Source organism: Acanthaster planci, linkage group LG04 (assembly GCF_054643075.1).
Source record: "Acanthaster planci isolate LZ-2023a linkage group LG04, COTS_SCS, whole genome shotgun sequence".
Taxonomy (NCBI): domain Eukaryota; kingdom Metazoa; phylum Echinodermata; class Asteroidea; order Valvatida; family Acanthasteridae; genus Acanthaster; species Acanthaster planci.
The window spans coordinates 3,174,015-3,200,554 of NC_141780.1; the positions used below are offsets into that span (position 1 = coordinate 3,174,015).

The 26,540-nt window shown below is 42.2% G+C and overlaps 2 protein-coding genes across 4 annotated transcripts in view; both read right to left on the minus strand.

Moving 5' to 3' along the window:
- The window catches only part of LOC110983693 (cilia- and flagella-associated protein 54-like), a 43,251-nt gene extending 23,946 nt beyond the window's left edge, over positions 1 to 19,305 (minus strand). For 2 of the 3 annotated variants that reach the window (XM_087135824.1, XM_022243162.2), the window contains exons 1-25: positions 19,095 to 19,305; positions 16,754 to 16,859; positions 16,287 to 16,430; positions 15,703 to 15,874; positions 15,347 to 15,405; positions 14,600 to 14,743; positions 14,069 to 14,182; positions 13,619 to 13,720; positions 11,910 to 12,014; positions 10,952 to 11,153; positions 10,242 to 10,453; positions 9,026 to 9,185; positions 8,806 to 8,894; positions 8,328 to 8,462; positions 7,311 to 7,449; positions 6,871 to 6,966; positions 6,048 to 6,295; positions 4,860 to 5,132; positions 4,070 to 4,231; positions 3,400 to 3,582; positions 2,870 to 2,962; positions 2,313 to 2,495; positions 1,907 to 2,049; positions 1,128 to 1,275; positions 703 to 858 (exon numbers count right to left, since the gene is read on the minus strand). In XM_087135824.1, the coding sequence (XP_086991950.1) occupies positions 703 to 858; positions 1,128 to 1,275; positions 1,907 to 2,049; positions 2,313 to 2,495; positions 2,870 to 2,962; positions 3,400 to 3,582; positions 4,070 to 4,231; positions 4,860 to 5,132; positions 6,048 to 6,295; positions 6,871 to 6,966; positions 7,311 to 7,449; positions 8,328 to 8,462; positions 8,806 to 8,894; positions 9,026 to 9,185; positions 10,242 to 10,453; positions 10,952 to 11,153; positions 11,910 to 12,014; positions 13,619 to 13,720; positions 14,069 to 14,182; positions 14,600 to 14,743; positions 15,347 to 15,405; positions 15,703 to 15,874; positions 16,287 to 16,430; positions 16,754 to 16,859; positions 19,095 to 19,279 (3,753 nt within the window). In that variant the 5' untranslated portion in view covers positions 19,280 to 19,305. The remainder of the gene's footprint in view (positions 1 to 702; positions 859 to 1,127; positions 1,276 to 1,906; positions 2,050 to 2,312; positions 2,496 to 2,869; positions 2,963 to 3,399; positions 3,583 to 4,069; positions 4,232 to 4,859; positions 5,133 to 6,047; positions 6,296 to 6,870; positions 6,967 to 7,310; positions 7,450 to 8,327; positions 8,463 to 8,805; positions 8,895 to 9,025; positions 9,186 to 10,241; positions 10,454 to 10,951; positions 11,154 to 11,909; positions 12,015 to 13,618; positions 13,721 to 14,068; positions 14,183 to 14,599; positions 14,744 to 15,346; positions 15,406 to 15,702; positions 15,875 to 16,286; positions 16,431 to 16,753; positions 16,860 to 19,094) is intronic. The other variant, XM_087135823.1, reaches the window with a different exon arrangement.
- An 806-nt stretch (positions 19,306 to 20,111) lies between these two features.
- Positions 20,112 to 26,472, minus strand: LOC110983705 (uncharacterized). The gene is made up of 4 exons (XM_022243181.2): positions 26,234 to 26,472; positions 25,178 to 25,291; positions 23,216 to 23,293; positions 20,112 to 22,940 (listed from the first exon to the last, which is right to left on the minus strand). Exons 1-4 carry the CDS (start codon positions 26,267 to 26,269, stop codon positions 22,092 to 22,094), a joined length of 1,077 nt encoding a protein of 358 aa, XP_022098873.1. The 5' UTR covers positions 26,270 to 26,472; the 3' UTR covers positions 20,112 to 22,091.
- Positions 26,473 to 26,540: the final 68 nt, after the last annotated feature.

Consider the following 26,540-nt stretch of genomic DNA (forward strand, 5'->3'; position numbering starts at 1 on the left):
ATGCCGGTCAGCATGCACTATTAATGTGCTCTTAATCTAACTGCATACCAGTGTTGTAGTTGAGATCATCACAAGACCAGACACAAGACCCGACACAAGACCATGCACAAGACCACGCACAAGACCAGTCAGAAGTAACGACAAAGGAATGCTTTTGTTGCAGTTCATTTGAATAGCTTGTGACTTCAACTCGGACTGGAGGTCTTGTGTTGGTCTTGACCTGGTCTTGTGAAGGTCTTAAGTGGTCTAGACCACAATACTGCTGCATACCATGAAAGTGCCCGAGACAGACCATGGTGCTTTGCACTTCCATTAACCAAAAGGGTATTTCTGCAAGGCGGTGATAGCAAAACTAAAATAGCTTGTAATTTCATTGATAAAAAGTCCACGGACACAGCAGAGGAGCACCTTGATTATAATGAAGTGTGTGCATGAAGAAAAGTGTTCTGTTTTTTTTCCCTAAAATATCACAGAATCCAGAGTGACACAAGTTGCATGAACAGAAGTCTTTGTTTAGCGACTGCAAAAAGCCATCCTCCAGTTGTACTTGGTTGAATACATCCTGGGCTGGCAGGCTGCATCTGAGTCATTTGTTTTGTGGCTGTGACTTGGGCTCATGTGCTAACCCATCACAGTGGAAATCATAGCCACAGCCGTAAAACGTCAGTTGCAGACGCAGTCTTGTGGCATGACAGCTCTCACCTGTACAACTGGCGTGGATGGGATCTTGTAGTGGATGATGGGAGCCAGCAGCCCGTAGCACTGCACCACGGCCTGCAGGGCTAGGTTGGACTCGTTCAGCCAGCCAGCTAACTCCATGGCCACCAGCATACGCTCACACTCAGCCAATCGTTGAAGCTGTGAACGACAGGTACCACAAACATCAAAGAATTTCTGCTGTGCTGATCGGCAGCATGCTGCCCACCCTAATACTGACAGGAAGCACCGAGAAGAGAACGAATCTCGTCTGGAAAGCACCAAAGTTAACCTATTTGCTCCATGGATCACACAAGTCAAAGTTAAAATGGCCTACTTCACACAGGTTTCAATTAATAGACTGGTTGCTCTGTATATCCATGTTAATATACTACATCAAATTAGATGTTTGTTTTTCATCAAATACCAACCTGCCCCTTAGAGTAGGGTCCTCGATCACAGAGCTTGTCACAGTAGATCTCCCCTTCTCTTACACTGACGTCTACATTGATGAAGATGCTGGTTAGGAACATCCGCAGTAGGACTGGGGAGGCTACGGAGCAAGTCTTGGGGTTCAACCTTGATGGGCAGGGAGAGGACACAACACCAGTAACAACACGTGCCCTATTAATACTGGCCATCTAAAGTAACTGGCTTATCCGACTTTTGGTATCAAACGAAATCGAAAAGAGCAAAGAAATAATGGAAGTAGAAACCTAACTCAGATGTAATGGATACGATTGATGACAAAGTATCATATTATTCGAACCTTATTTCTCTCTTTGATGATCAACGACAATTCATCTAAAGTGAAATGTTCAAATTAAAATAGGTTTCTGGATTTACTGGACTCCAATGGCTAATTTGAACATTTCCCCCACCCCTAACAAAATGTGAAATGTTCAAATTAAAATAGGTTTCTGGATTTCTGGACTCCAATGGCTAATTCGAACATTTCCCCCACCCCTAACAAAACATCTAACCATAATGATCTATAAACACGGAAATTAGTACATTTGTGAATAAAAAAAAATTACACGGCTGCCACTTTCCTGAAGGTCATACCATGCAAATAGAGAGAAAGGAACGGGATAGCTGAGTAGTCTTGCTACATCTCTTGCATTTCATTAAAAAAATCAAGAATTCTTTCTTTGGATGAAGTAAAATCTTAACAACACCCCTGGGAATGGGGTAAAACACTGGCGCTTACTTTCTGAGGGTCAGCTTGAAGTCCTCTCTAGCCGTCACCAGCTCGACGTCCGATTCTGGTGGCGGGACGGGGGCCACAAAGTGGTCCCACAGCACGGTGCTGGCAGTCAGGCCGATGGGATAGCACCCAACCTGGTAGGCAGCCTGGAGGCAGGAAGAAAGAGGGGCAGAGTTACTACTGTGGAGACCAAAACACTGTCCATCACAAGTCAATCAGTCTTAAGCTAAGTCGTAAGCTATTCAAAGTAACTGTGACAAAAGCATTCCTACATCAGTGTTCACCTTGTTGCTTAGGACTGGTCTTGTGAAAGGTCTTGTGACTGGTCACGTGAAGTGACTCGTGTTGGACTTGACAATAACATTACTCTGAATTCCCACAACCCTCACAGGGTCTAAGGCTGACATACCTGACTGAGGAAGGCCCAAGTCATGAGGATGGGCAGGGGGTGCGATGCCAGGATTGGCTTGGTGGTGTCGCCGATGCTGTCCCCGATGAGAACGCCGTTGGCCGTGTACGCCGCCACAGCAAACACGTACTTCTCGTTGGTCTGCAGGCCCGAGATGTGCAGCTCACAATCATACGCTGGTACCTTGAGGCAGTCGAGACAAGACAGAAACATCTACTATTACTTCCATGAGTCATTTGTGGCCATTTGTTAAAATACAAGTCATTGTCTGACACTGAAGAAATGTGCTTGCACTTCATCAGTTTCAGCTTTTAAAGTATGATTTTCAACTTGAAGGTTCAAAAGAAGGAAGACACCATCGCTGCAGTGTCATCAAACTTGAACATGCATCCTTACACTCAGGGTGGACTTTGGCAAGGCCCATTACGCTTTTGGTGGAAGACGTCAGTGGGGCCACTACACACGCTGTGTGCGAGTACGGTACCGCTGGAGTAATGGCTTCTAGTTCTGCTTGCCAGATCATTTGGTTGTTTATCTGTATTGATATGTGCGGTTACCTCTTCTCCCGTTCCAGGCAGGAAGTAGTCATTCAATCTGACTTTGACGTTGCTACCACTGGCCAGCCGGCCAAACAGCCTGTACCAAGCCACCTGCAGGCAAACAGAGGAGAAACATTCAGCGTGAGAAATGGGCACTTGTCACTAAGAGGGCCTGGCTAGGACGCTGCTACTCAAGGTTGTCAGCAGTGCTATGTGGTAGCACTCCCTGACCAAGTTGGTCTAGTGATGAAATGGAAGCATATCAACCCAAGAGAGCTGTAAAAAAATGTCATTTCGGGAGTTGCCTTCCTCAGAAGTTTTTCAAACCTTGGCTTTGTCTCTGTCTCAAGCTTTTTTGTGGCGGCAAAACCCCAAGGAGGCCTCTCATACTGGAACCAAATTGAATTGAATTGAATTGGTTTCCACCTCTGGGTTGACAGCATAGAGTTTGAGTTCACTTTTTTTCATTGAGCATGTCAAGCAGAAAGATTTTGACCCCCTAGATTCCAAAGAGACAGACAGCTCAAGGGGGGGTTGACCTCCCTCACCTTCTGTGGTGGGTTATAGGGGCCTGGCCTGAAGACCATGGTGGTGTCAGTACGGCAAAGCAGTAATGGGGCTGGGGGCACCCCTGACTCCCTGGCCGTCTGGCCCTGCTGCTGCTGGGGAGCATTGTAGGCAAACAGCTTGTACTCCTGGTCTTGGGCCTTGGTCACTTGACTCACTACCTCCTGCGGCACAGGACAGGGAAATAAAAGGGGGGAGGGATAAGAGAGGCCAGACGTGAAGCACAGATTAGCCCGCTTCTTGGGAATTCGAAGTTGTTTTGAAACGCTCAAGTATGCTTTACTGAATGTGAAGGTCACTTTTTCTTTCATTATGTTAAGACTTCAATAGAAATTTGGAGATTTCTCTCACCAAAATGACCACATTTTCTGACAAATTCCGATACACAGGAGTGTTGGCCATATCTACATGAGGGACCCACATGCAATTACTTGAATATGGTTGACAGCAGACAAAGGTCTTGAAATTGCAATGTTTAAATTGATTGCCAAATAAAAGTCTCAATGTTTGCAGTGTTAAATAGGCCTCCGGTCAAGTTTCCACATAAAGCGTGAGATAGCACACTGAATCATGAAACATTACACCAATGTACAAAAATCACTGAAATTTGTTCACACTGCAATACAGAACACAGTGACAATTAAGGCTAACCTTTAAGAGTCCAGCTTGCTCCTGAGTCGGGACACCAGACTTGGACATCAGCAGGGCCCTCTGCATGAGAAAGAGAGCCCTGGATATCGGGTTCTTTCCACAGCTGCTCAGTAGCTCATCGGCTGTCTCAATGTGGACAACGTGCCCATCTGCTCTCTGGATCTGAGTTGTGGCCAAAAATATGTTTTTTGAAAGTTTGGAGGGTTGTCTTCAATTCCAAAAAGCTTCATCTACTGAGGTGCTATTTTATTTTCCCCGATAATACTCTGTAATGTCATACACCCAGCTAATAAATAAAAGAACTTGCCCCTTGGCAACATAAATATTCAAAAGCCAACATTTAATGGGCCAATAGCAAAGCAGAGATTTATAAAATGGTGCAACTGCGACATTACTAGAGTTACTTCTCCCATCATGCAAATATTGAAATCTTGCCATCAGCAAGCATTAGCATGTCCGTGCCATAACATACTCCTAATGTGAGAACAGTTTTTTTCTGCTCAAGTTAGAACAGCTGTTCTCTGAGCCACTTTAACATGATGAAAGTTGCCCCCGATCAAAAAGACTCAAAACCAACAGACTATGTTGTGGTGACCTGAATGATGAGCCATTACCGAGTGGCACCACCCTCGGCACAAGTGGTGAGTGTGCTGAGTGCACACCTCTTTGACCGCTTTTGTGTCTTGCCAAAATGCAGGCGCAATTCAAGTCGCAGAACGCACCGAGAGTAGCGGTGCAATACCAGAGAAAGCGTCTCCTCAATTGAGTCTACACAAACACCAAGTCTCACCAGTCTCTGCTCCGGGGCTGCCCGGCTCTTCTGCCCCTTCCCAGACCCCGCCTTGGCCTTGGTCCCCCCACTGCCGCCCTCTCCCCAGCCGCCGCTGACGGTGCGGGCCAACTTGAGACAGACCCGGTGGTACATGTACAGCAGCTCCAGGTGAAGGTCCATGATGGTGTTGTGCACCCCATCAGGGTTGTCCTCGGCCTTCTCCGTGGTGGTGTCCTTGTCCGCGGCGTCCAGGACAATGGTGGTCTTGCTTGTCTTACCGGATGCATTGTCCTGTTGGAGAAACAAGCAGTGGCAATGAGCACCGCGGAACTAGGAGAAATTTGTGTAAAAGCTTCGGAATGCCTGTTAGCATGATGTTGACATTAATAATACGGCAGGGTTCTTCCCACGTACAAACTTGCGATCGGTCCGATATGCGTGATTCTATTCCGGATCGTTGCCGATACGCAAAAACATTGCCAGATACCCGTTTTTTTGCCCCCTATACGCACGTTATTAGGCCTACCATTGTACAGCCAATAGTGGGAATCGAAATGGGCTATGGCGCACGCATTGTGGGCATGGATTGTTTTTGTGTAAAAAACATACTTCAAAGTCTCCCCATCAAAATAATGATTAGAAAACCACGAACCACTTCTGACTACTAAGGAACTATTTTCTGTGCTAAGCTAATATCTGTGGTGAGTAGGTCTTTGAGATTAGCCCCTGGCATCTAAACACTCTTCAGATTTCAAATGCCTAGCGACATACATAATTCCAAGGACCCAATTTCATATGGCTGCTTAGCAGAAAAATCTTACTGAGCACATTTTTGTACAGAGCAAAAATTAGCAGGACACTCACAACCAACAAGCGTGCTATGGCTTTTTGGCTGGTAACCTGTTTTTGCTAAACATGAATTTTTCCGCTAAGCAAGCTTTATTTGATCCCCGACACTCGACCATGTTTATGACCTATCCTGTTAAAATGAGTCATCAGGTAATTTTTTTTCAATAAGAGTTTGGCTCTTTGTGTTGATTTATCACTCATTTTGGTGTTCTGATAAAATGATAATTGCACAGGTGGAAAAATGTTGAGACGGTTTGCAGAGATTTCCATCACTGAAGATTTTTTAAAGGCCTGTTATTTGAAAGCGGCTCTGCTGATTTGTGACTCGTATACACAGTTCCCATTTAGCCACTTTACCTTGACCCAGCTGACGTCGGCAATAGACTTGCCGTCCGTCAGCGCCACGATCTGTCGCGCCTTGGACATCCCCTGCAGTGCCCTCTCCAGGATCTCCCGGGCGGCCAGCAGCTGCTCCTGCGCGCCCAGCTGCAGCAGGATGGAGGAGGTGTACTGGGAGGTGCTGGCCCGGCCGCCCTGGGCCGTGGTGGTGTCCCTCCCTGCCTCGCCTGTTGGCCTGGCGGGGGACTTGGGGACAGGAGTAGCATCTGGGTGTCAGACACGAGAACAGTAGAAAACAGTGCAACCGTAAGTGACTCACATTTTGGTTAATGATAAAGTAAGCCATGAGCCAGCTCAGTACTCCACTGGCCTATGCACAAAATGAAGAGTGTCTGAATGTCACAGCATTGCAAGCATATGAGGTCTGCCCTTTTGGTGCCGCCATATGGCAACTCACAGGCCTACTACGTTCTAAAATGACCTTACCCTTTAAAATTTCTAATGGCTCAATGTTAATATTCCTTAAGTGTTATGAAAAACATGCAGTCAAAGATAAAATGATTACTAATTTCCCCAGCATAATTTTTGACCACTAGGCAAACAGCTGAGCCACTGGTATGTTCAGATGCCGTAAAACTACCTCGGACTCTGCATGAGGACTACTTTTGCCTTCTGTCCAGAAATCCTTACTCTGCTCACTCATCCTGAAGCAGGGGGCTTTGAGGTGTACAACTTCCTCTACCACGAGGGCTTTTCACGCCTGCATGGGCTTTGCTGCAAGATCACAAACTCTTTGGGCCTTGGTAAGCCTCTAATCGTGGAGTTTTCAATCAGTGAGTACCTTTCTGGAGTGTAGAGATGGACTGATCATCTACATCTCGGGACTGCCTGCCTCCAGAGCCTGTCTCCACAGCTGCTGTCTTAGCTTTCACCTTGCCTGTCTCATTGCAATGCCACAAAGTTGTGAGTTTGAAAAAAGGAATCCTGGTGAAATGGAGAACGCTTGATCACAGCAACACTTTTGGCAAAAATTATTTTGTAAGTAGAGGACTAACAGAAGGAAGATTGTCTCCCGTTAAATCATGCATATATATCAATTTTAAGATACTGCAGTGTCAACGCTTGACTGCAGCCTTTTCAAGCTGCTCTATTCTTAAAAAGTGACCTTGGATCCATGGAGAGACTCACAAGGGAACCTTTTTACCGAAGCTTCCCCTAAAAAAAAAAAGAAGAGAGATTACTGCATGGAGATTTTCCTCCTTTCTTAATCAGTTGCATTACCTGCGTCAGACTCATTGGCGGCGTTATTTTCCAGGACGAGGGCCAGGCGGATGGCCACCTCGGCTGTCACTCCAGAGTCCATGGTGCTGATCCCGCACCAGTACATGACCTCGTGGACGATACTTAGGATGTGAACCCACTGCGATGTGTGAAAAAAAGAAAAACCAAGCTAAGCTTCTTGAGAATGCTCAAGAAGTTCTGCTGGGAATACTATCAGGGGGACAATTTTATACAACACTTGGGGCAAGTCTGAATCAACAGCGGCTCGAAATTATGCAGGATTTTACGGAGTCTTGTGTAACTTCAAGCCGAAGCCAAATGATTAGGATGTGGCCTGTATCACAGAAACTTTTCAATCACAGAAAATCTAAAGTTCAGCAAACTGGGTTACCAGCCAAATGTCATGCATTGTACCTCTAGAGTGACTGGTTCTCGGTTGGTTTTTGCTTAGCACATAAATTTCCTAAGGCCATTTCTGAATCACTGGGCTGCAGCTTGAAATTACACAGAAGTCTATGGTAGTGGCTGTAGCCCCCATAGAGTCATGTGCAATATGAAGCCGTAGCCGAGCAATTCTGACATGGGTGTAACCAATATGTCCTGATTAGCAGCTCTAAAAAATTGGCCTGTGGTCTAATTTGGGATATGTGCAAAACTGAAGCTTAGCACAAGTTGGCAACAAATATTGAGTCAACAGCAACTTTATCACATTGAAATAAGTGTATGCTCATGTTAGCAATCTAAGCAGGATGGTTAAATCTAGCTTAGGCAAAAATGCTCCCATTTTAAAAGGATTTTTAACAAAATGTAAGGTACAAAACCATGGCACACAGCACTCCACAAAAAATGTGACATCTAGACCTGTCTATGGAAAACATTGAACGGTGATTGGGTCCCAAATCTATTGACTTTTGGGCGCTGGATTCAGAATGTTTTGGAGTGAAGTACTCAAAGAAAACAGTACTCCATACAACAGCGTACTGACGCTCCAATTTTGGCACTTGGTTCACATCTTACCTTGTTTGGCTGGTCAATTTTCTGCAGGTATTTCCCGCTATCAGATGCCCCCGTCTGGACCTTCTGGAAGACAGACTTACAGCGATTCCACAGGAACAAGGTGGCGTCGACCACCATATCCCTGTCCACAGACTCCTGAATTAATGAACAGAGCAACATCCACACTGGAGGCATTGTCGGTTGGGACAGACACACCTGTTTGTCATTCAGTTTTGCCACTGACTTTTCATGATGGCTTTACTCTACTTCCTCATTTGAGTAAAAAGGACTTCAGAATCGAGAACTGGTTTATTTCTGATCTACTCAATTCTACTCAAGTCCAGTGCACTGAACGTCAAACTGCTTCCAACTGAACTTTATATTACAACGAACGTTCAACAATAAAGACTCCAGGAGAAATGAGGATATAGATATACGAATATAGATTGGACTGGGCTAAGTTTTAGAAATAAAGAAGCTGGTTTTATTAAGCACATACTGCCATGGGATCCTTGACGCAGGAGTACAAGACTTCAGCAAGTTGAACCATGTCATCATTCAGTGGTAATGTAGATCGTGGCTGGGGAGCTGGAAATCAAAACAGTCAAACAGATAAAATGCGGGCTAAACACATTTGGCTATAAACAAGGGGCCCCTCCGAGCGATGAACATTTGGTACACCACTTGATGACTTTGCCCGGTGAGGAGCAAATACGTACTCTGTGAGCGTGTATGTGACTGGGCGGGCCCGTCAGCTATACTGCTGTCGTCGGTGTGGGAGTAAGGCTTTTTGGACTTCCTGCTTGGGTTCAAGGGATCCATGGCCTGAAGTATCTCCAGACTTTTGATCTCTGGGGTGTAGCGTTGATCGTTCTGATTCTGCATCGGGAGATGAAAGAAGTTTTTGTAAGCACTTCTTTTCAACCTTATCTCACATTTCTGTTGAGAAACATCTTAAAAGCTCTCAAATCTAAAACCATACAACTACTGACACTTTCTTTGAACTTTGAGGCTGGCCTGTCTGATCCTGAAAATACTGAAACACTTTTCTTTAGATGGATACACCTGTTCATATGCATACGTACTTTTAAAATCTTGAATACATTACTGAGGTTGGTTTTCCATGAGTGTTGGCAGCAGGGTTTGTTAGAACTGGGGGGGGGTTCCACATTCCCTTGGTTCTGTTAATCACCACTAATTCTATTTGTTTTTAATTATATGGTCCTTCTATATTACATTGTGATACACATTACGATGTTTTTAATAGTCCATGTGTGTAATTTTTTTATATTGATTTCCTTAATGGTGCTAGTATATTGGAATATTTCTACAGTTAATGTGCTGTATATTTTAATATAACTTTTTGACTATTTTTAATATTGTTGGATGACCCATTGAAAATCATCTGGTTTTTAGATGACATGGCTACCATCTGTACATAAAGCAATTATTATTCTTATTACTTGTGACATCATGGATTGGGTTGTAGTCAGTTTGTGGGGGTCAGAGTTATGCAAGAAATTGGACAGGTGGGGCAAGTTTCTTTGAAACTGTTGAACTCCGCTCCTCTGTTTATATGGCAGGTATTCTTAGCATTTTCAAACTAATTAGGAGTGTAGAGCTGATCTTTTGGTTCTTTCACAACAGTGGTTAGAATGTTTTTGGTGAAATCTTGCAACACGACTCCACTCCCAGCCTAATTTTAAATTCAAGATAGCCAAGCCGAGCCCGAGTCATATCTTTATTAAAAAACAAACCTGTGGACTCTGAACCTAATTTTACAATTTTGTGAATCTCTAATGAATCTCTAATTTGAGTCTGCAAATTACATTAGAAAACCAATGGTTACTGTCAGACATTGCTAATAAAAAGGGCCTCTAAAACAAATCCTTAATATGTGGAAATAAATGAGCAAACATTTTCATAAAAGCTCACTTTGAGGTACTCCAGCACTGCGATGACCAAGCTCTCGTACACCTCCCACTGCTCAAAGTTGTAGGCCCACTTGATAAACTTGACCACTGCGCTGATGGGTATGCCGTCCTGTGACCGTGCGGCCAAGTCCATCAGGCATTTGTCCTGGGTCACTCCCGCCAGGCTGACGTCAGTGGCCGAGTGGGGGCCTCGGGGGCTGTGGCCTGCCCCTCCTAGTTATCAGTGACAGGTTTTTTCTATATTAGCTTCTATCAATGTTGCGCGGAACAGCAAAATGTTGAACTGGATTTACATTAAGCTAGCATCAACTTACGGACCCCTATTTGTGTACTGTTCCACAAATCAATGATATCTTTCTTATAAGAAGGTGTGTATTTAGTTATTTACTTATATTCACCAGTTTTGGCATTCAAGGCTCTACGTAATTACCCCTGCTCATCATGCCTAGAAGAACCTTCCTAAGACTATTTTGGCTTCATGGGGAGTATATGGCTTAGCTTTGCCATGTTCAGTTGGTGTAAAATGACTCAAGCACAATTACCATCTCTATTATCAAGTGCCTGATTAATCCTGAGTGGGCAGAAACAATTAGCCATCACAGAGTTTCTTGCCCAAGGACACCAATTCGATGAGTCCAGTTACGACAAAAATCCGCAGATTTAACCACAAGATTCTGCATTGGACTTAGAAGCCCCGGCATTCCGCAGTACCTCCAATGATCTCCATGCCAGCAAAGAACAGCTCCGAGTAGGTGTCCAGTATGTGATCCTCGGTGTCCGGGGCAGCGGGGCTGGTCAGCAGAGTCCGGCGGGTGCTGTCAGCCAGGGTCTCCAGGATAGCCAGGAACTGGGCGGCGCTGCCCTCGAACATGTCGGCAAGGAGTCTCTCCACAGCTGTGCGGGGCCACGGCAGCTAAAACAGACAGAAAAAAATCAGATGCTCTGCTCATGAATTTTGCTGGCAAAGAGGGAGGCTGAATCCAGTTGGAACTTGCAGGTAAGCAGTATCAAAACATGCACGAGCTCTAACATGCTGCACACTGCATGCATGCAAAATTCTCATAATCTTATGCAAATGATGGGGAACGAAAGATTCCCCAACTACTAAATCAAAAGCTGTTAACATAAAATCTATAATATTACTTAGAATGCCAGTTGGCTAATCGAGAGAAATGAATAAAAAATGAAGTTCTCTTAATTTTTTCCCAATTGAGACTCAATAACAGGAAAACCTGAACACTTTCTTTAGACCTGTGTCAAACATTTCATCAAAGTAACATGGAGGAAGGTACAATGTTACTTCTTCTATTTGGTCTATGTAAATCAGGCTAAAAGGGTCAGAAATCTGAAGTTACCACAGTCAGTGAAATTTACATTGAAAACCTAATGGGTTATCGCTTGGAACATTCTAAACTTACAAGGGAGCACTGGCTGCTATCAAGTGACTTAAAATGACAATCAAAGGAATGCAGTAAACGAACTGGTAAGGAGTCTTTGGAATACAGAGGAGGGTTGTAACATATCCAGGCTAGAACTTCAGGAGACAACCTAAGATGGCTACTGGAGCTCATATCTGGGAGGGTTCGATACCGCAGAGTGTCTCAAAGGTCAGAGAGAGAGGGAGAAGGTCGAGAAAGGTCAGCTAGAGAGGGGGGGGAGGACTACTCACACTTCCTTGTTTTTTCACGAGATCATCGAGTCTCTGTTTGGACGTTTTGTGCCAGATCAGGCGGCCGTCACTAGCTACAATGGTGACCGTGCGGCTCTCCGTAGGCTGCCCAAGTTTGCATGTGGTCCGAGATTGTCAAAAATTAGGGCTTATAAGTTTTCTCCATTTTTTAATTTCAAAACTTGTTACAATGTTGTGAGGGCACACACAGCACGAGGATGTCTTTTTTAAAAGGTGTGTTCCTGTTTTTGTTAGTAGGGGTAAGTTTTGGAGGGTGGTGAGAATGGGGTATGGTCTGATCACTCCATTATTTGGAAACAGGTGCAAGGACTCTGACAACAGTGTGTAGTGAATACAACCAAGGTAGAAAGCTCAGAAGACAAAACACATGCAGATATGCCACAGACATGTGTCACACTTTCCCCCGTATAACTTAATATTCTTTTGGTTATTAACACAGGTGTCAGACAAATTATTTTAAAGAAAGACTACTTCAGGGTATTTATTTTGATCATGCAGCATTCAAATAGAAAGTCTTGGACTCTAGAATCTCCAGCGGGTTATCCAACACTGACATAAGGAAAAGTAAGACTCTGGGTCAATTCCAAACTGAAGTACGAATCTTAAGCTGGAACGTGTGATGACTTCACTGTGATGGCCGTCAAATGCACAGAAACAGTGATCAAAGCAGTGACTGGCCACGGGGAATGTGGATAGAATCGGTGACTGGTGGAAGGATGACAGGCACACTGAAATCGTTTTCAGATAATTGTCAGAAAAGCAGTGTCTGTAACAAAGACAGAATTTCTCTTGCTGGATGGAATCTTTTTTTGACTTGCGGATAAAAGATAAAAATGAGATGAACCAGAAGCTTCAGAAACCACTAATTCAATATGAGATTTAATTTAGTATAAATTGTATAAAAACACCAAATATTTATGTGCAAAAGACTTTTTTTTTACTGAGGTCACACACCAATGGTCAACATTTCCTTCCAGTGTATTAGAAATCTAAATTTAAGTTAATTTGAAGTGTGAACAAGAGTGCATGCTTTGCTTGAAGGTGACGGAGACATGATTTTGATTTCTCAACACTCCACAGCAACAAATGAAGGAAAATCAAACAAACAAAAACATGCTGATCAAAATGCACTTTAAATTCAGTAATTAAATGTATTCAGGCTTGTTGCAACAATTGAAAGTGAATTTCTGGTAACTTCAGCTTATATTGCAAAGCAGCTGTTTATAGGGTACCAAAATAAACCAAGAACTATTCGGTCATAAATTCAACCATTAATTGACATGTCTATTTAACATTTTTGATTGACAGAAAATCTTTGGTTGAATGATTAATCCATCTAGACCAGTTACCTTGATAACCTGGGTTTGAGCCACACCTAACAAGCCTTTTGAAATTTTCTCAATCAAAATCAGATAGCATTATGCAAATGTTTCAGCCTAAACCAGTGGGCTTGATGAAAATTCCTCAAGATGTGACCAAGAACAGTTTTGCTCATACTTGCTCAAGAATGTAACTTTACGGATCATCATTTTCATGCTTCACATTATCTTGGAAGGAGGTGGCACACGGTATCATTTGTGATACCACAGGAGACAGATCTGTGGACAATACACGATTGTAAAGTCTGTCTGAAATCTATTCAGCATGTGCCATGACGACTGAGGTCTCTTATTTATCTCAGACCTTACCGACTGTGCATCTTTCAAGTTGCTCCTTGTTTTGGGACGCAGGAGGCCTTTGGGTTTCTTCCTTGTGTCAAAAACAGCACGCTTGTAGACCATGATACCCAGCTTATGCATCAGATAAGAGACAAAATTATCACATTAAGAGCACTACAAAGAAATTGTAAAGTTCAACCCTGCAAACCTATTTGAATTAGGATATAACAACCCACAAAAGCAAAAGCCTTTTGCACTTTTAAGGGAAAAAGTGTCAAGAAAAAATTTCTCTTCATTTCCACATGAAAAATATCAGCACATTAGAGACGAACAAAACTAAGTAGTACGCTACTTCTCACTTTTGTGAATGTTATTTTCATTCCCTTTCTGTGATTGAGCAGCCTTGATCATGACTGAATTACAGCTCTTCCTGTTGGTTCAGTTTGTAGGTTGAGACCCCCCACTCGGCACAATACACACCTTGACGGCAGCCTGCCTGAAGACGATTTCAATCTCGCTGCTCGGTGGCGCCGAGCTGATCTTCTCCAGCTGACTCAGCTCATTGACTCTGCTCAAAGCACGGCGCGCAAAACTCTACAGCATGAGAGTAAAAAGCGGCACATTCCACAAACTAAACCACTGTCAAGTGCCTACTAAAGGTCCGTATAAAGAAAAAATGCGACCGAATCCACCGGTCAATGTAATTACACTGGTACTCAATTAAAACGCATCAGTTTTCTCATTCTTTTCCATAGTGTTTTACCCCAAGTCTTTGTAATCACTGATAAGTAAACAAACGGCCCAGTGTCTGCTAAAACCTTTCCCCTCAACTCACCTTGAGAAACAGGAGCGTCAATTTGTTTTGCAAGTACCAACTTTCCAAATAGTTTATTGGTGTGTTTTTGCTGACTGTACTCTGGTATATGTATTTACCCTGAGCAAGGCTCTTAACTCAACTCTTGACACTTGATTTAATCACGTTTACAATGGAAAAGTGTGCTTCACGTTTACCTCGGCATGCTGGGAAGCCTTGCAGTCATAGTAACACTGACACACCGCCGTGTAGAGCGTGGTCCTCCACGACAGATAACGGACGGACAGGAGGGGCACAGAATGCTCCATACACATGCAAGCCCACAGAAGGAACTCCAACACCTGTGAGGGTGTAGAAAAACCCTGGTGTCATCGCCTCATTCACGGCACTGAGAACAGACTCTTTACTTTCTCCCAGCCCAAAAGTTAACAGGGCGTACCTCAAAGAAATTTCCTTACAGCCTGAACAACGAGAAAGTATTATCAAAATTGCAACATTTTGCCTCGGAAAAGATTCCCCCAGGATCAAAATGTCAAGGCCTCCACCTTTTCAGCATATGAACAGAATACTTGAGCACCAGTGGTTGATCTGCCAAACTTTAACAGGGGGAAACATGCTTTTTAATACCATTTTTTTTCTGTGACCACACATTACAGATCCACAGTGAAATCCCCGACAGAACTTGCACCAAGGCTGTCCTATTCATCCTGCTATATGCAACAAAAGTCAGCTTGGCTGAAGGAAGAACACAGCCGAATGCAACATGTCACAAGGGACTTTGTTGCAATAAGTTATGTATTGGTCAAACATTGGCCTCGGAACTATGCAGAACCATAAAACCTTGTAAAATCCAACAATATATGGCAGGTTTAAATTACTGTGTGGGTTTATTGTAGTTTGTGGGTTCAGGGGCAATTATTTAAGAGAAACTGAAAATACGATACCTTTGCTGAGTGGCCAAGAGTCATCAAATGCCTTGACACACTGTAGATATGAATTGTTCCTGCAGAGAAGACATGGAAAACTTCTTGAAATGTGAATCATAGCAATTACACACTACTGGCTTCAAGTTAGAATCTTTGACATAGAAAGAAAAAGAATTCTGAACTTCTAATTTGAGTTTTTCCTTTATGGTGCAGAAAAAGGGGAAGATGGTGGTAAATGGAAAAATGCTGCTCTGTTTAAGGCACAGCCAAAGATAACAGTTTTAGAAAATTACGATGGATTTCTGAGCTAAGGCAGTCATCCTTTCAGAGCACTGAGTGCACAATTTCCGCCTGATTTTTTTTGAGCCACCTACCATTGAAGACCAGCCAGCACAGAGGTTCCCTCGGCAGTACCACCTGGGTGATGAGCCTGAGGAAGGCCAGAATCTTGAGGCACAAGCTGACCGACTGAGTGTTCTGTAGCTTGGGGTCGGTCAGCAACACCAGCTGATAGTTGCAGATGCTCTTGCCGTACAACGCCCGAAACTGGAGAGGAAAAAAAAAAAGCAGTGGACACCTGTGACCGTGCGACAAGAATGATCCTGCCTAACAGAGGCAGGCCTGAATGAGGTAATAAAGCCCTTGAATGCAGGAAATTAGATATATGTGATCAAGGTTCATGTTTCATCATCAGAGAGTCTGGGGTTCAAACCAAGCAGTTGGTCCCATCTACAGAAGCATGTAAACAGGTAACGGCACTGGCTGGGGAGTAACCTGTAACAAACTTGCATCCCATCAGGGGAAATTAATAAGAGTTATCTCAGTTGTTTATGCTTCTGAAACTGAAGATAATTTCGGCTCCGATGGGCCATATTGGCTCGTGACAGCCTTGACTTTACTTTAGAATGCAAGAAATAGCACCCAGCGGTGTTCCTGCCTCAAGGTTTCAGGAACTTACTGTGAGACTAGCATTGTCTGTTTCAAGACCATCTGGGAAAAAGATCTCCTTCACTGTGTTGATGTCGACAATGTCTTCTATGTGCTGATCACCAAACTGGTCCAAGTAACGCCCGTAGCACTGCCACACAGCCAAGTTGTACTCCTAAGACAGGGGACAAATAATTTCCAAGACAATTTTTCCAAGACAATTGAATCTTGCAACAAACATCTTGAGACACAAATTTTTTAACCTATAAATTACAGGCTGTAGCCATATCCATACAGACAGCATACAACAACTTTTTATGAGTTACATTACTATAAAATGATTCGCAATTTGAAAAAACAGCTTTGTCCGTCATTTCCCTAGAAGAGAAGACTCCGAAATGACGCCACATCAAGTGAGCTTTGAGCAAGGTTTACAGGCTATGTTCAGACCTGGGAATTTAACGATACAACTTTTGCTCAGGAAGTTTACCAACTCACTTTGATTGTAACCAAGAAGTCTCCCATCTGGATGACCTTCTGCTGGTAATAGGTCGTCGGAAGACGCCCCTCATAAGAATTCCATAAGGTGAACAAGGTATCAGCTCTGAATAATTAAGCAGAGTGTAATGTAACCAGAAATACTAAGCTGTTGAAACAGTGCAAAGTGAATTAGTACAAGACCTCCTATATTTTGATGTTGTCCATAGCCAATCACTGTCTGATAAGTATGGTCCTTCTGTAAAAACTGTCTGTTTTGAGTAACTACAGTCATAACTCCACAGAGTGTAAATGAAGAATGCTTATGAGTGCAGTGATAAAACCGATTTCATGACGTGGTCAAGGGAATCTTCAATTCAAGGAGGAGAAGGTAAATGGAGTCTTACATTTTCACCAAATGAGTTATTCTTTCAACTGTACAAATGTGAAGCATTCATTAAGCTTATAATACAGTGTATTTCTTTCACAAACCAGCTGCATTAATAAAAACTGCATTCCCTGAGTAAATTGTGATTACAATCATGCAGACGTGTGAAAGGCTATTACTGTGATGGTCAATCATTAATTAACCCTAACCCACCTCAATCCTCCAAAATCCTCCAGGTGGTTTTGGAGAATTTTGGAAGATTCAAGATGAATGATGACTCAAACATTGAAGGATTTAGGATGAATGGTGATTGAAGCATGGAAGATATTGGAAGACTGAGGAAAAATAGTGTTTTAAAGGCTGAAGGATTTTGGAGGATTGAGGATGAATGAAGTTTTGAAGTTGGGCAATTGGAGGATTCAGGAGGATTGAGAATGTGCCCGAGTACAAATGCCCTAGTGGGTTAGGGTTACCAGTATAACTATGAAAATGGATGGTTGATACGTTGAGCATGTTAAAAAACTAAGGCACACTCCAAGTGCCTTCTACTCATGGGGTAGGCCCTGCAAATGTCTGGGAGGGTTTGACGTTTCACCTGAATTTGACCGACTTGTTTGAGTTACGGATTCGAGCGTTTATCGTGCATGTCAACACTTTACTGTTTAGTTCTTTCCCAAAACAACAGGGCAGTAGCCCATTCCAAGGAATGTCAGACAACTCAACCATTTACCAACTTGACTCAGGACAACTCGACCCTTGAGACAACTCGACCGGTGGGACAACTCAACCGTTTACCCAGTCATCTGTTAAGACAACTCAACCGTGCAAGGCTTGAACACGACAGGGTGTGGGACATTTTAAAGATCAAGTGAAATCAATGTGTTTGGGCCACTTTGCGTGTGTAACATGACCTGGCGACTTGACTCCCTGGGCATGACATGTGCAGGGAACAGGCAATGAAGCAAGTACAGGACTGGTGGTCAGCTGCCCTAACCAATGCAGTGCAAGGCTGCAACAGTGATACAGCGTACACCATGGTGGAATGCACCATCCACAGTATGCCGGTGCCTGCACTGATGATCAGTTGCTAGTGTGCCATTGTAGGAGAAAGTAGCTCTACTGGGTGGAGTGTTAGTAGCCTAGTCCTCATTTTCAAATTTTGTATTGGATTGGTCGTACTGATCCAAAACAAAATTAAAAAAGGAAGAGTATTAGGCCTAATGCTCTGCTCAGTAGAGCTAGGGAAATAGTAAATTTGTTCCCAACAAGGGGAAAGCTTGTTTCTTTTATCTTCCTCTCTCTTTTTTTAATCCAGAGGAAAAGTGCAGGTAATGTGGCTGTAAAGTGCATGTGCATTTACGTACTTATTACGAGTCAAGTTGTACTCACCACTTGACGCCAGGTGACGTATAAACACACACACAAATTTCTTATTTGTTCCACGAAGGACGTTGTACACTTGTCTTAGAATTCTTTTTTTACTTTCGCGGTTGACATATTAACGTATTGTGCTTGGTTGGGTCAAAGTGCAATTGCAAGGTTGAAGAATTTGGGGATAAAAAACCTGTCCCCAGCAGCTTTTTAGGGTAAGAAACTGGTTAAATAGTGGAGCTGTCTATTTGAGGCACAGTGACAGTCATGTTGTCCACTGCACTGCCGGTATCAGTGCCACAGGTTCAGAGGGCACATACACACTTCCTGCCAAAACTGATAGGGCTACTACCTGACTAGGTAGGCCGACCCCCAAGAACTGTGGGGCCCTGGTTTACAAAGGGTTTAAAAATCACATAACATATTGAAATTAATGAATAAATAAATGAACATCTGAGGGTGAAATAAGTAAAACTTTGCGACCGTGGTGACCTGCATGTCTTGGGAATTAAGCTTAACGTGAGGCATAATTTAGCCCTTGGGACTACCACACAGGCAGTTGCATGTCCGAGAACCGGACTGACTAGTGGACAACCAACATACCCTCGCGAAAACGCCTCGTCATCTTTCTTCTTGTATGCTGCAGAGGCTTTCTTTCTCATAAACTGTAAGAACAGTTTATACTCTTCCTCAAATGCATTTATTACAGGATTTTTATCCCCGCTGTAGAAAGTAGAGGACGGTTGATTGATGGACTGTGCAGCCTTGTGCTGCAATATCACCGCCATCTTGGAAACACTTTGCAGCAGTTGCTATGGTCTGTTCCACTATTTAAAAAGGGGGCAGTCGTCTATGTAAGCCTGCGGGAGGGCAATATTATATATCATTCTCTGCTGAAAAGGATAAATGACTGTTTTTAATTTTAGGCTTAAAAAGAAGTAGAAATTTCTTACAGATATTTGGTATGGTTCATCAATAGATATTGCAATTAATAATATGTGTTCTTTCTATTTACTCTGTTGCTAACATCGTTGACCTCCACTGCAATTATTCTGTGTTGACCCATCAATCAAGAAAGTTTCCGCAGGGCTGCGGCGCGCAGCAAGCATTATGGCAGGTTAGCATCAGCAAGGGTCAGCTTGCAGTTAAAAGTCGTACTGCCGCGCTGTAAAATTTTAATCCCCCTTTCCCAGTCTTGAATGCAACGGGTAGACAACAACACCGCCATTGAAACTGTTATACTGAAAAAGCTTGCTGCCGAAAAAAATGAAATATCGCTAGGAAATGCAGCTTTCCTGCTGATCTCGGACGTTTCCTATAATTTCAAAACGCTATTTCCTCAGGTACACGTCAGAAGTGCTAGTTTCATCTCCTGTACTCTCACTGTAGGGCACCCAGTTCAATATTGGTTCACTTCCCCTACCCTGGAAAAAAATCAGAAAAAACTTTTCGTACTTTTATCCACATTCTTAAAGTATCTCCAAGAATTTCAATTGAAATTCAAATTCCTGATAAATTTGGGACTTCATTTTTAACTGCAAGTTTATAACTGATGATCCTTTAACGTCATTATTTTCAAGATCAATGTGACTAGAGCAAGAACTTTTGAACAGGAGAACATTTCAAAGCTTGTTTCTCTCATAATTTAATTACATTCTATTTTTAAGCACACACCCTTACAAAATTAGAATTAATTTATAGAAAAATGGAATGCTTTTTTTTAAATAAAAAATCTGAAAATTTAAATGTATAAAAGCAAACCCGGCTACAAGCGAATTAAGTTACAATGATTGTAACTTTGGACAGCGCAAATGTTACACAGTTGAAGGGACAAGCAACTTCGAACATAAGGTATCATTATACATTTGCTGTTGCCCACTACTTGCAAAGTGCGACTGCGGAGTGTGAGTGGTTTTTCCACAGACTAGAATGAGACAATTCTCTGTAGTAAAAGGAGAAGTAAACATGTCAATACCTTTGGATTAAATGTGTTATGCTCCGTCATATTTAAAAATATGCCCATAGGGCAATGGTTGATAACAGAAATTGGGTGTTGTCCTTTCTGCTCACAGATGAAAACTTTCTAAGATTTTTCTTGGGTTAACAATATAACACTGCACACTGAATTCTGAGTAACAGTGTGTGTTGTAGGGCTGCAGTCGAGTCCATTGCTTGTCCTCACAGATCTCCAGAAATCCATTGCAAGCCCTTCAGTCTGAAGCCTAGCAAGGTATTCAAATGATTGAAGACAAAAGCATTTCCTTGTCAATGTTTATTGTTGTAAACTTGTGACTGGTCTTGTAACTGGACTTGACGCAAACTTGATTACAGCCCTGCCTCATTAACAGTATTTAATAATTTAAATTTTCCCTGTGCCAAATCCTGATTCTATGAGAATTGTTCTTTACTGGAAATTTCAAATACTGGGCTGAACACTTAGATGTGCATCAGTTCGCACAATCTGTACCAATATCTGTTCATAACAGCTGAATACTGATAGTAAACACAGTGGGTTCTATCAAACTACAATGTATCAAAACACATGAAGTTGATAAAGACAATCTCGTTGCACCCAGTGATTTTACTGGATAGTTTCTGTGGTTCATATTTTGAAAGTATTACAAAATAGCTGTGTTTCCCTTTCATCATAGGATGTAGCCATTCTATATCATATTAGAAACTTTTTCCTGCATTTTAAGTAACTATTAGCAAAATCTTCACACAAAATGCCATTATTTACAAAAATTTTCAAGTACCCAAAATACAAATTTACAATTTACAAATTGTTGTTTACTCCTGCAAATTACTCAAAAATAAGGAGTGCAGTAGATAGCAAAATATGGGCAAAAAGTATCGGTTTACATAAAGCCGATTGTTTTTCAAAATGTCTCCATCACATTTTGTCCAAAAATAAAAGGAATGTGTAGTAATGTCATGTGTTCAGTATCTTATGTATAGGTATTCATTATGAAACATCTTAGATACACATCGATTACTTTTGAAAACTTGATATAAATTGCCTGATGTGACAGTCCAGGCGGCAATCTGCAAATGTCATTACATGTATATGATTAGAAAAATCCTTGACCGTACCAATTATCAAGGGACGGAGACACCTACATGAAAAAATATTTCAGTTAAATTTGGAACACAAGTCAACCACTGTTGTCAAGTAAAATCTGCGCTTAAACAAATCCAAATTAAATGTCTTGACACTTGATTACATTCACTGTAATTGCTAAACATGTTTTCATTCAAGCCCTTATCTCCCCCGTGGGATGGGGAGTTTTGGCCTTCTGTCTGGCAAACTTTCCTTCCACAAGAAAGGGAATTCAAGTAAATATGGCCGTGCATGGTGCATCTGTGAAATTGTGCATATTCCCAGGTCTAATGTCTGACAAAAATTGTCTGCCCGTATATTTACCAGAAGTGGTAACGTCCATCTTTAGATTAGAGTTTGGAGTTGTGAGGAGTTATATTGGACTCAACCAAAGCACTACTGATGCAACCAGCAAGATTTCTCGTTTAAGAGCTTCCTTTTTAGAACTTGTACGGAATGTATGAGTGCACACTACATGTGTTAAAACCCAACCACTAGATTCATTCTGCCATAGGGGCTTCAACTGGGGCAGATTGTGTGAAGGAAGAGCTTGCATTCACTGTGGAAGCATTACCCAGCGGTCTGGTGTCCATACTGGCGTTCATGCTGACTGTACTGGACTGATTTAGCTCAGGCCGACTCTCCGTACCCCAAGCAGTAGACTGGCACACTGTGCCTTTTGCCGTTGTCTGTGGGGGCCTGGGCTGAAGCGGCTGGCTCAGCTGTCCCTGACTTGCTGAGTTAGTCTCTGCTCCCTTGACTTCAGGGAATACACCAGTGGCAGTCTTCGGCCGGGGCCTCTCCAAATTCAACTCCATTGTTTCGGTTTGGGGGCGGTGCCAATTCAAACAGTCCGCGACGCTTGCGCGGAAAAGTGGGGCCGATCCAGTTCGCGCCCTGCGGAGTGGACTCATGGATACCTGCAACTTGGGCCTGTCATATATAGATTCTATTCTGGGGTTGATGTAGGTGTTTGACTTCTGTAATGGGACGGGGCTCTCGTCGACTTCCCCTGTGTTCATGTTTGTGTATACTCTCGGATTGGGCTGTTGATGCCGGTGAGTGAACTGGTACGTCGTGACCGATCTTTCCTGAAGCATCTCTGGTGGGTCTGAGTAAGGCGTTTGGAGGAAAGCCGGGGCAGATGCGGAGAGACACTTTTTGGGTTTTGTGACGGCAGGAACAAGGATCTGAGGAACTCGGTTGGCCTCGGAGTTCCGGAAAGTCTCTCTGTAGACAGAAACGACAGGGCCACCTTCCTTGATTTCTTTTGCATGTGGTATCCAGGCTATGAAGTCTGGCTGGAACTTGCCGGTTCTTTGGTGATGAACTTTTTTCTTGCCCAAACCCTAAATAAGACAGGAAAACAAGAACGAAATTTGCATAATTAATTTCTTGCTTGAATCACAGATGTGATGCACATGATGGTCTCATAATCAATGTCATTATGCAATGCACAAAGCAGCAGAAGATGAAACTCCTCCCTAATTTTGCGATGCTTCCAATCCTCCCCCATGAAGCTCCGTCCATTTTAATAGGCTGAGCAGTCTCACGGACGGACAGCTGACAGCCATTTCATTGCACCGGCCGTGTTGAAACTCAACAAGACACTCATGGAACTTACATCTTGGAAAGAGGTGACCGTATTCAAAAATGAAAAGCGGTTGTCATGGTGAGAAAACTGGTGAGCTGTTGGACGTGTCTGCGATTAAAGAAAATAACAAAGAAAGAAATAATGGAAACAGTCACTGTATACTTACATGTACATGTAATGCCAAAATCAGTTATCCGTATCAAACAAGCACACAGTTCAAATGTGTGATTTTAATACCAAGCAGAAATGTTTGCTATCTTATCAATGTTCTATTAAAAGAGGTTCTAATTGTTTGTATCATTCTTGGGGATTATTTTTTAGTTTAAAAAGTCTTTCAGTAATGGAATAATGATAACAAAAGCAGATCAACAGCAGTAGATAACTTGATAACCTCAGGAAGTAGAACGAGGCTAATCAAGTTACTGGTTGAGAGGAGAAGTAGCTGAGACCAGTACGTTTTGGTAATCGTCCGTGAACAAAACAAAATAAAGCTGGGTGGCTTCAGTAATTTGATTCATGAATTTGTTTTCTCAGGGCTTAGCATCCATGGCATTTAATAGCTTGGAAAATGGCAAATCACTTCAGCTTCCCCACAGCACAGGAGAGGAGAGCCTGCACCTGTTTGTTTGCTGGCTGGTTCATTTGGTACACATAGGAGCCCTCTGGGCCTTTGTCAATATTTATTTAGGCTCCGTTCTGAAAGGGTTCGTGTTCCCATGTGTTCCCATCGCACCCTATGCCCCCTCTGATCTTGTGACTAATCAATTGACCCCAGGACCCTGGTTACAGATAATTTGAAGCATTTGTTAATATTGCACTCTGATATGGACAAGGGATGATTCATTTTTCGTGAAAAAAAGGAATTTCGGAGCTAAAATGTACATTTGTTCTATTACAAATTTCCAAACCAAAGGAAGCTGATTAGTTGATGGAATGGCCATTAAGTTGAAAAAGGTCCAGCTAGTGGCATCACTCTAATGTGTTTGTGTTTAAATCATGGAAGAATATCGAGCCTGCTCTTTTATTTGACACCATTCTCATTCAATCAATTTTTGCACACAGTTTGTATTCATGTGTGGTCGATCACCATAATGTTCTATTGTGCGTCCCTAACAACTACATGGCACCAACAAAGGAGAACATGTCTGTGACATGGATCAATAAGTGAAAATCAATACTTGCTGCTCAGAATATAAGACAATTGTACACTTTATGCAAAACACCAAAACTATCTCTTTGGTGTGACTTAAACACTTGTATATATACACAAACTGCTGTGGACGGAAATCAAAATTTCAACAAATATCAGAAATCCAGGGAGCATGAATTTCTTTCTGGTCTCCTTCAATTTCAAAGAGGTTGTACGTGGACTTAAAAATTACAGGATTTTTAATCTATTGTTGACTACAATTTGTAGATTCTAGACTAAAAGTAGAGATGAATGGCCCCAAAGCTGTAAAATTTCTAATGAGGCTTGTTCGCGCTTTGCGAGAGCATGAAATAAGAGTGTGTCTCATGTCAATAAGTATCTCCTCACAATGATGTGACCACCATTTCTTATGTCCAATTCTTAACAAAGTAGGTACTTACATGAATTGACATTTTAAAGCTAATGACGTTAAAATTGTCAAGATATCTATCGTTTAATCTAATCTGCTTGCATAATTCATTGCCAACAAAATTTATATAAAACATGTTTTCCAGCTCTTTACAGTTTTCTAAATCCAAAGTGTAAATTTATCCTTTTCGCTTGGTCAGATACATGTACGTTTGAGAGTGTGACGTTATTTGACAAACTTTTACACAGCATCATTACATGTCATTTTGTGATGCAATAAGACAAACTGCACTGGCCAAATATAATGGGAGTTGCAAGTTAGGTGGAAAGAATGCCCAGATCCTGAATAGCCTCAGAGAGAAAGATGAAAACTTGAATGGGGCAAAAAAGCCAATTGGAAAGAAAAAAAAACCAGAAAAGGACTATAAACATACCTGTAATTTTCTGCAGAATTTTTCTGGGGGAGACGGTTTTGCTTGTTGTCTGTACTCGTTGACAAAATCATTTCTGGATTTACTCCTGAAGTGACCGTAGTAACCGGTGGGGAACTGTAAAGTAAATATTTCAATGCTTAAAATTCTAGTTCAATTAACTTAGGCGGATTTCATATGTTTCACAGGTCACCTGAGACAGGATTTTTTTTTTACAAACACAACTTGTCATATAGACATAAATATCACTGGCAGAGATCCTGTTTTAACGTAATATATAATACAAAGACACAGCTAGATATCAAATGTCATATTGCACATAATTAGTACAAATTTTCTTCACTACAAAGGAAAGAATGCCTGAATAAATTATTATTATTATTAAAAGTATGTAAGGCATGATCCTGTATGTGTGCTCTCAATTGATTGCCGCGTTTTGTCAGTTGATTCTGGATAAAATATCCTTTTTCCTGTTTCAAAGCAATCTCAGTTACTGACGTTTCTGAAAGAAAACATGATCGACTGATGATATCAGGAGTGAACAGATTTTCCACAACACAGTTGAGCAATGTGCAGATCTTATGATTATGCCCAACAAATCATAACAAATAATCAAAAAAGTATAACCCCAAACAATGCATTGCGACCGTGTTAGAGAGTCAGAAAAAAATTAAAATTTCTTAGCAATTTACAAAATATTTCAGGAGATGTAATAACCATTCGAAATACTTTGTCTTGCTTACCAGATGACATTCAAACAATGCATTATCAATAAATTCACGAATATCCTGGAATAAAATGCTGTGTCAGCGTGTGTTGCTACTCTACAAGTTACAACACCACGCTTAAATTGGTAAATCACGCCATTTTGGTGAACGCTGATCCTCAGTGAAGTCCTACACCACACGCTCCACATAATGCCGTGGCGTCTTAACCACACGGACAGGACAACACATGAGCACACAGTACACGGACATGTACATTGTACATGTACATTCAACCGGGAATACACATGTACTGTTCATGCAGGCCTGCACTGTACAATGTACATGTACTCACCCAACTTCCTTGCGTGATGTGCGTTGTCTTCGCCATCCCAATTTGTACCGTGTAATATCACTAAAATGTGGGGAAATCTAGGTCTTCAACTTGTCACCATGTCTCCAGTGAGGAATACAGCATCGACACGCCACTTCGTTGTAAAAGTTTTTGACCAAAGTTTCTTCTATTTACTGTTCACTTAAAATGAATCGCTAAATCGCGGCGCGCCGTTTCTAGGGGCTAACGATGTTGTGTACGGAAGTAAACTACGCGTCGTCAGTGTCGGCATGAATATGGATATCTTAATGATCGCAGCACCAATCAA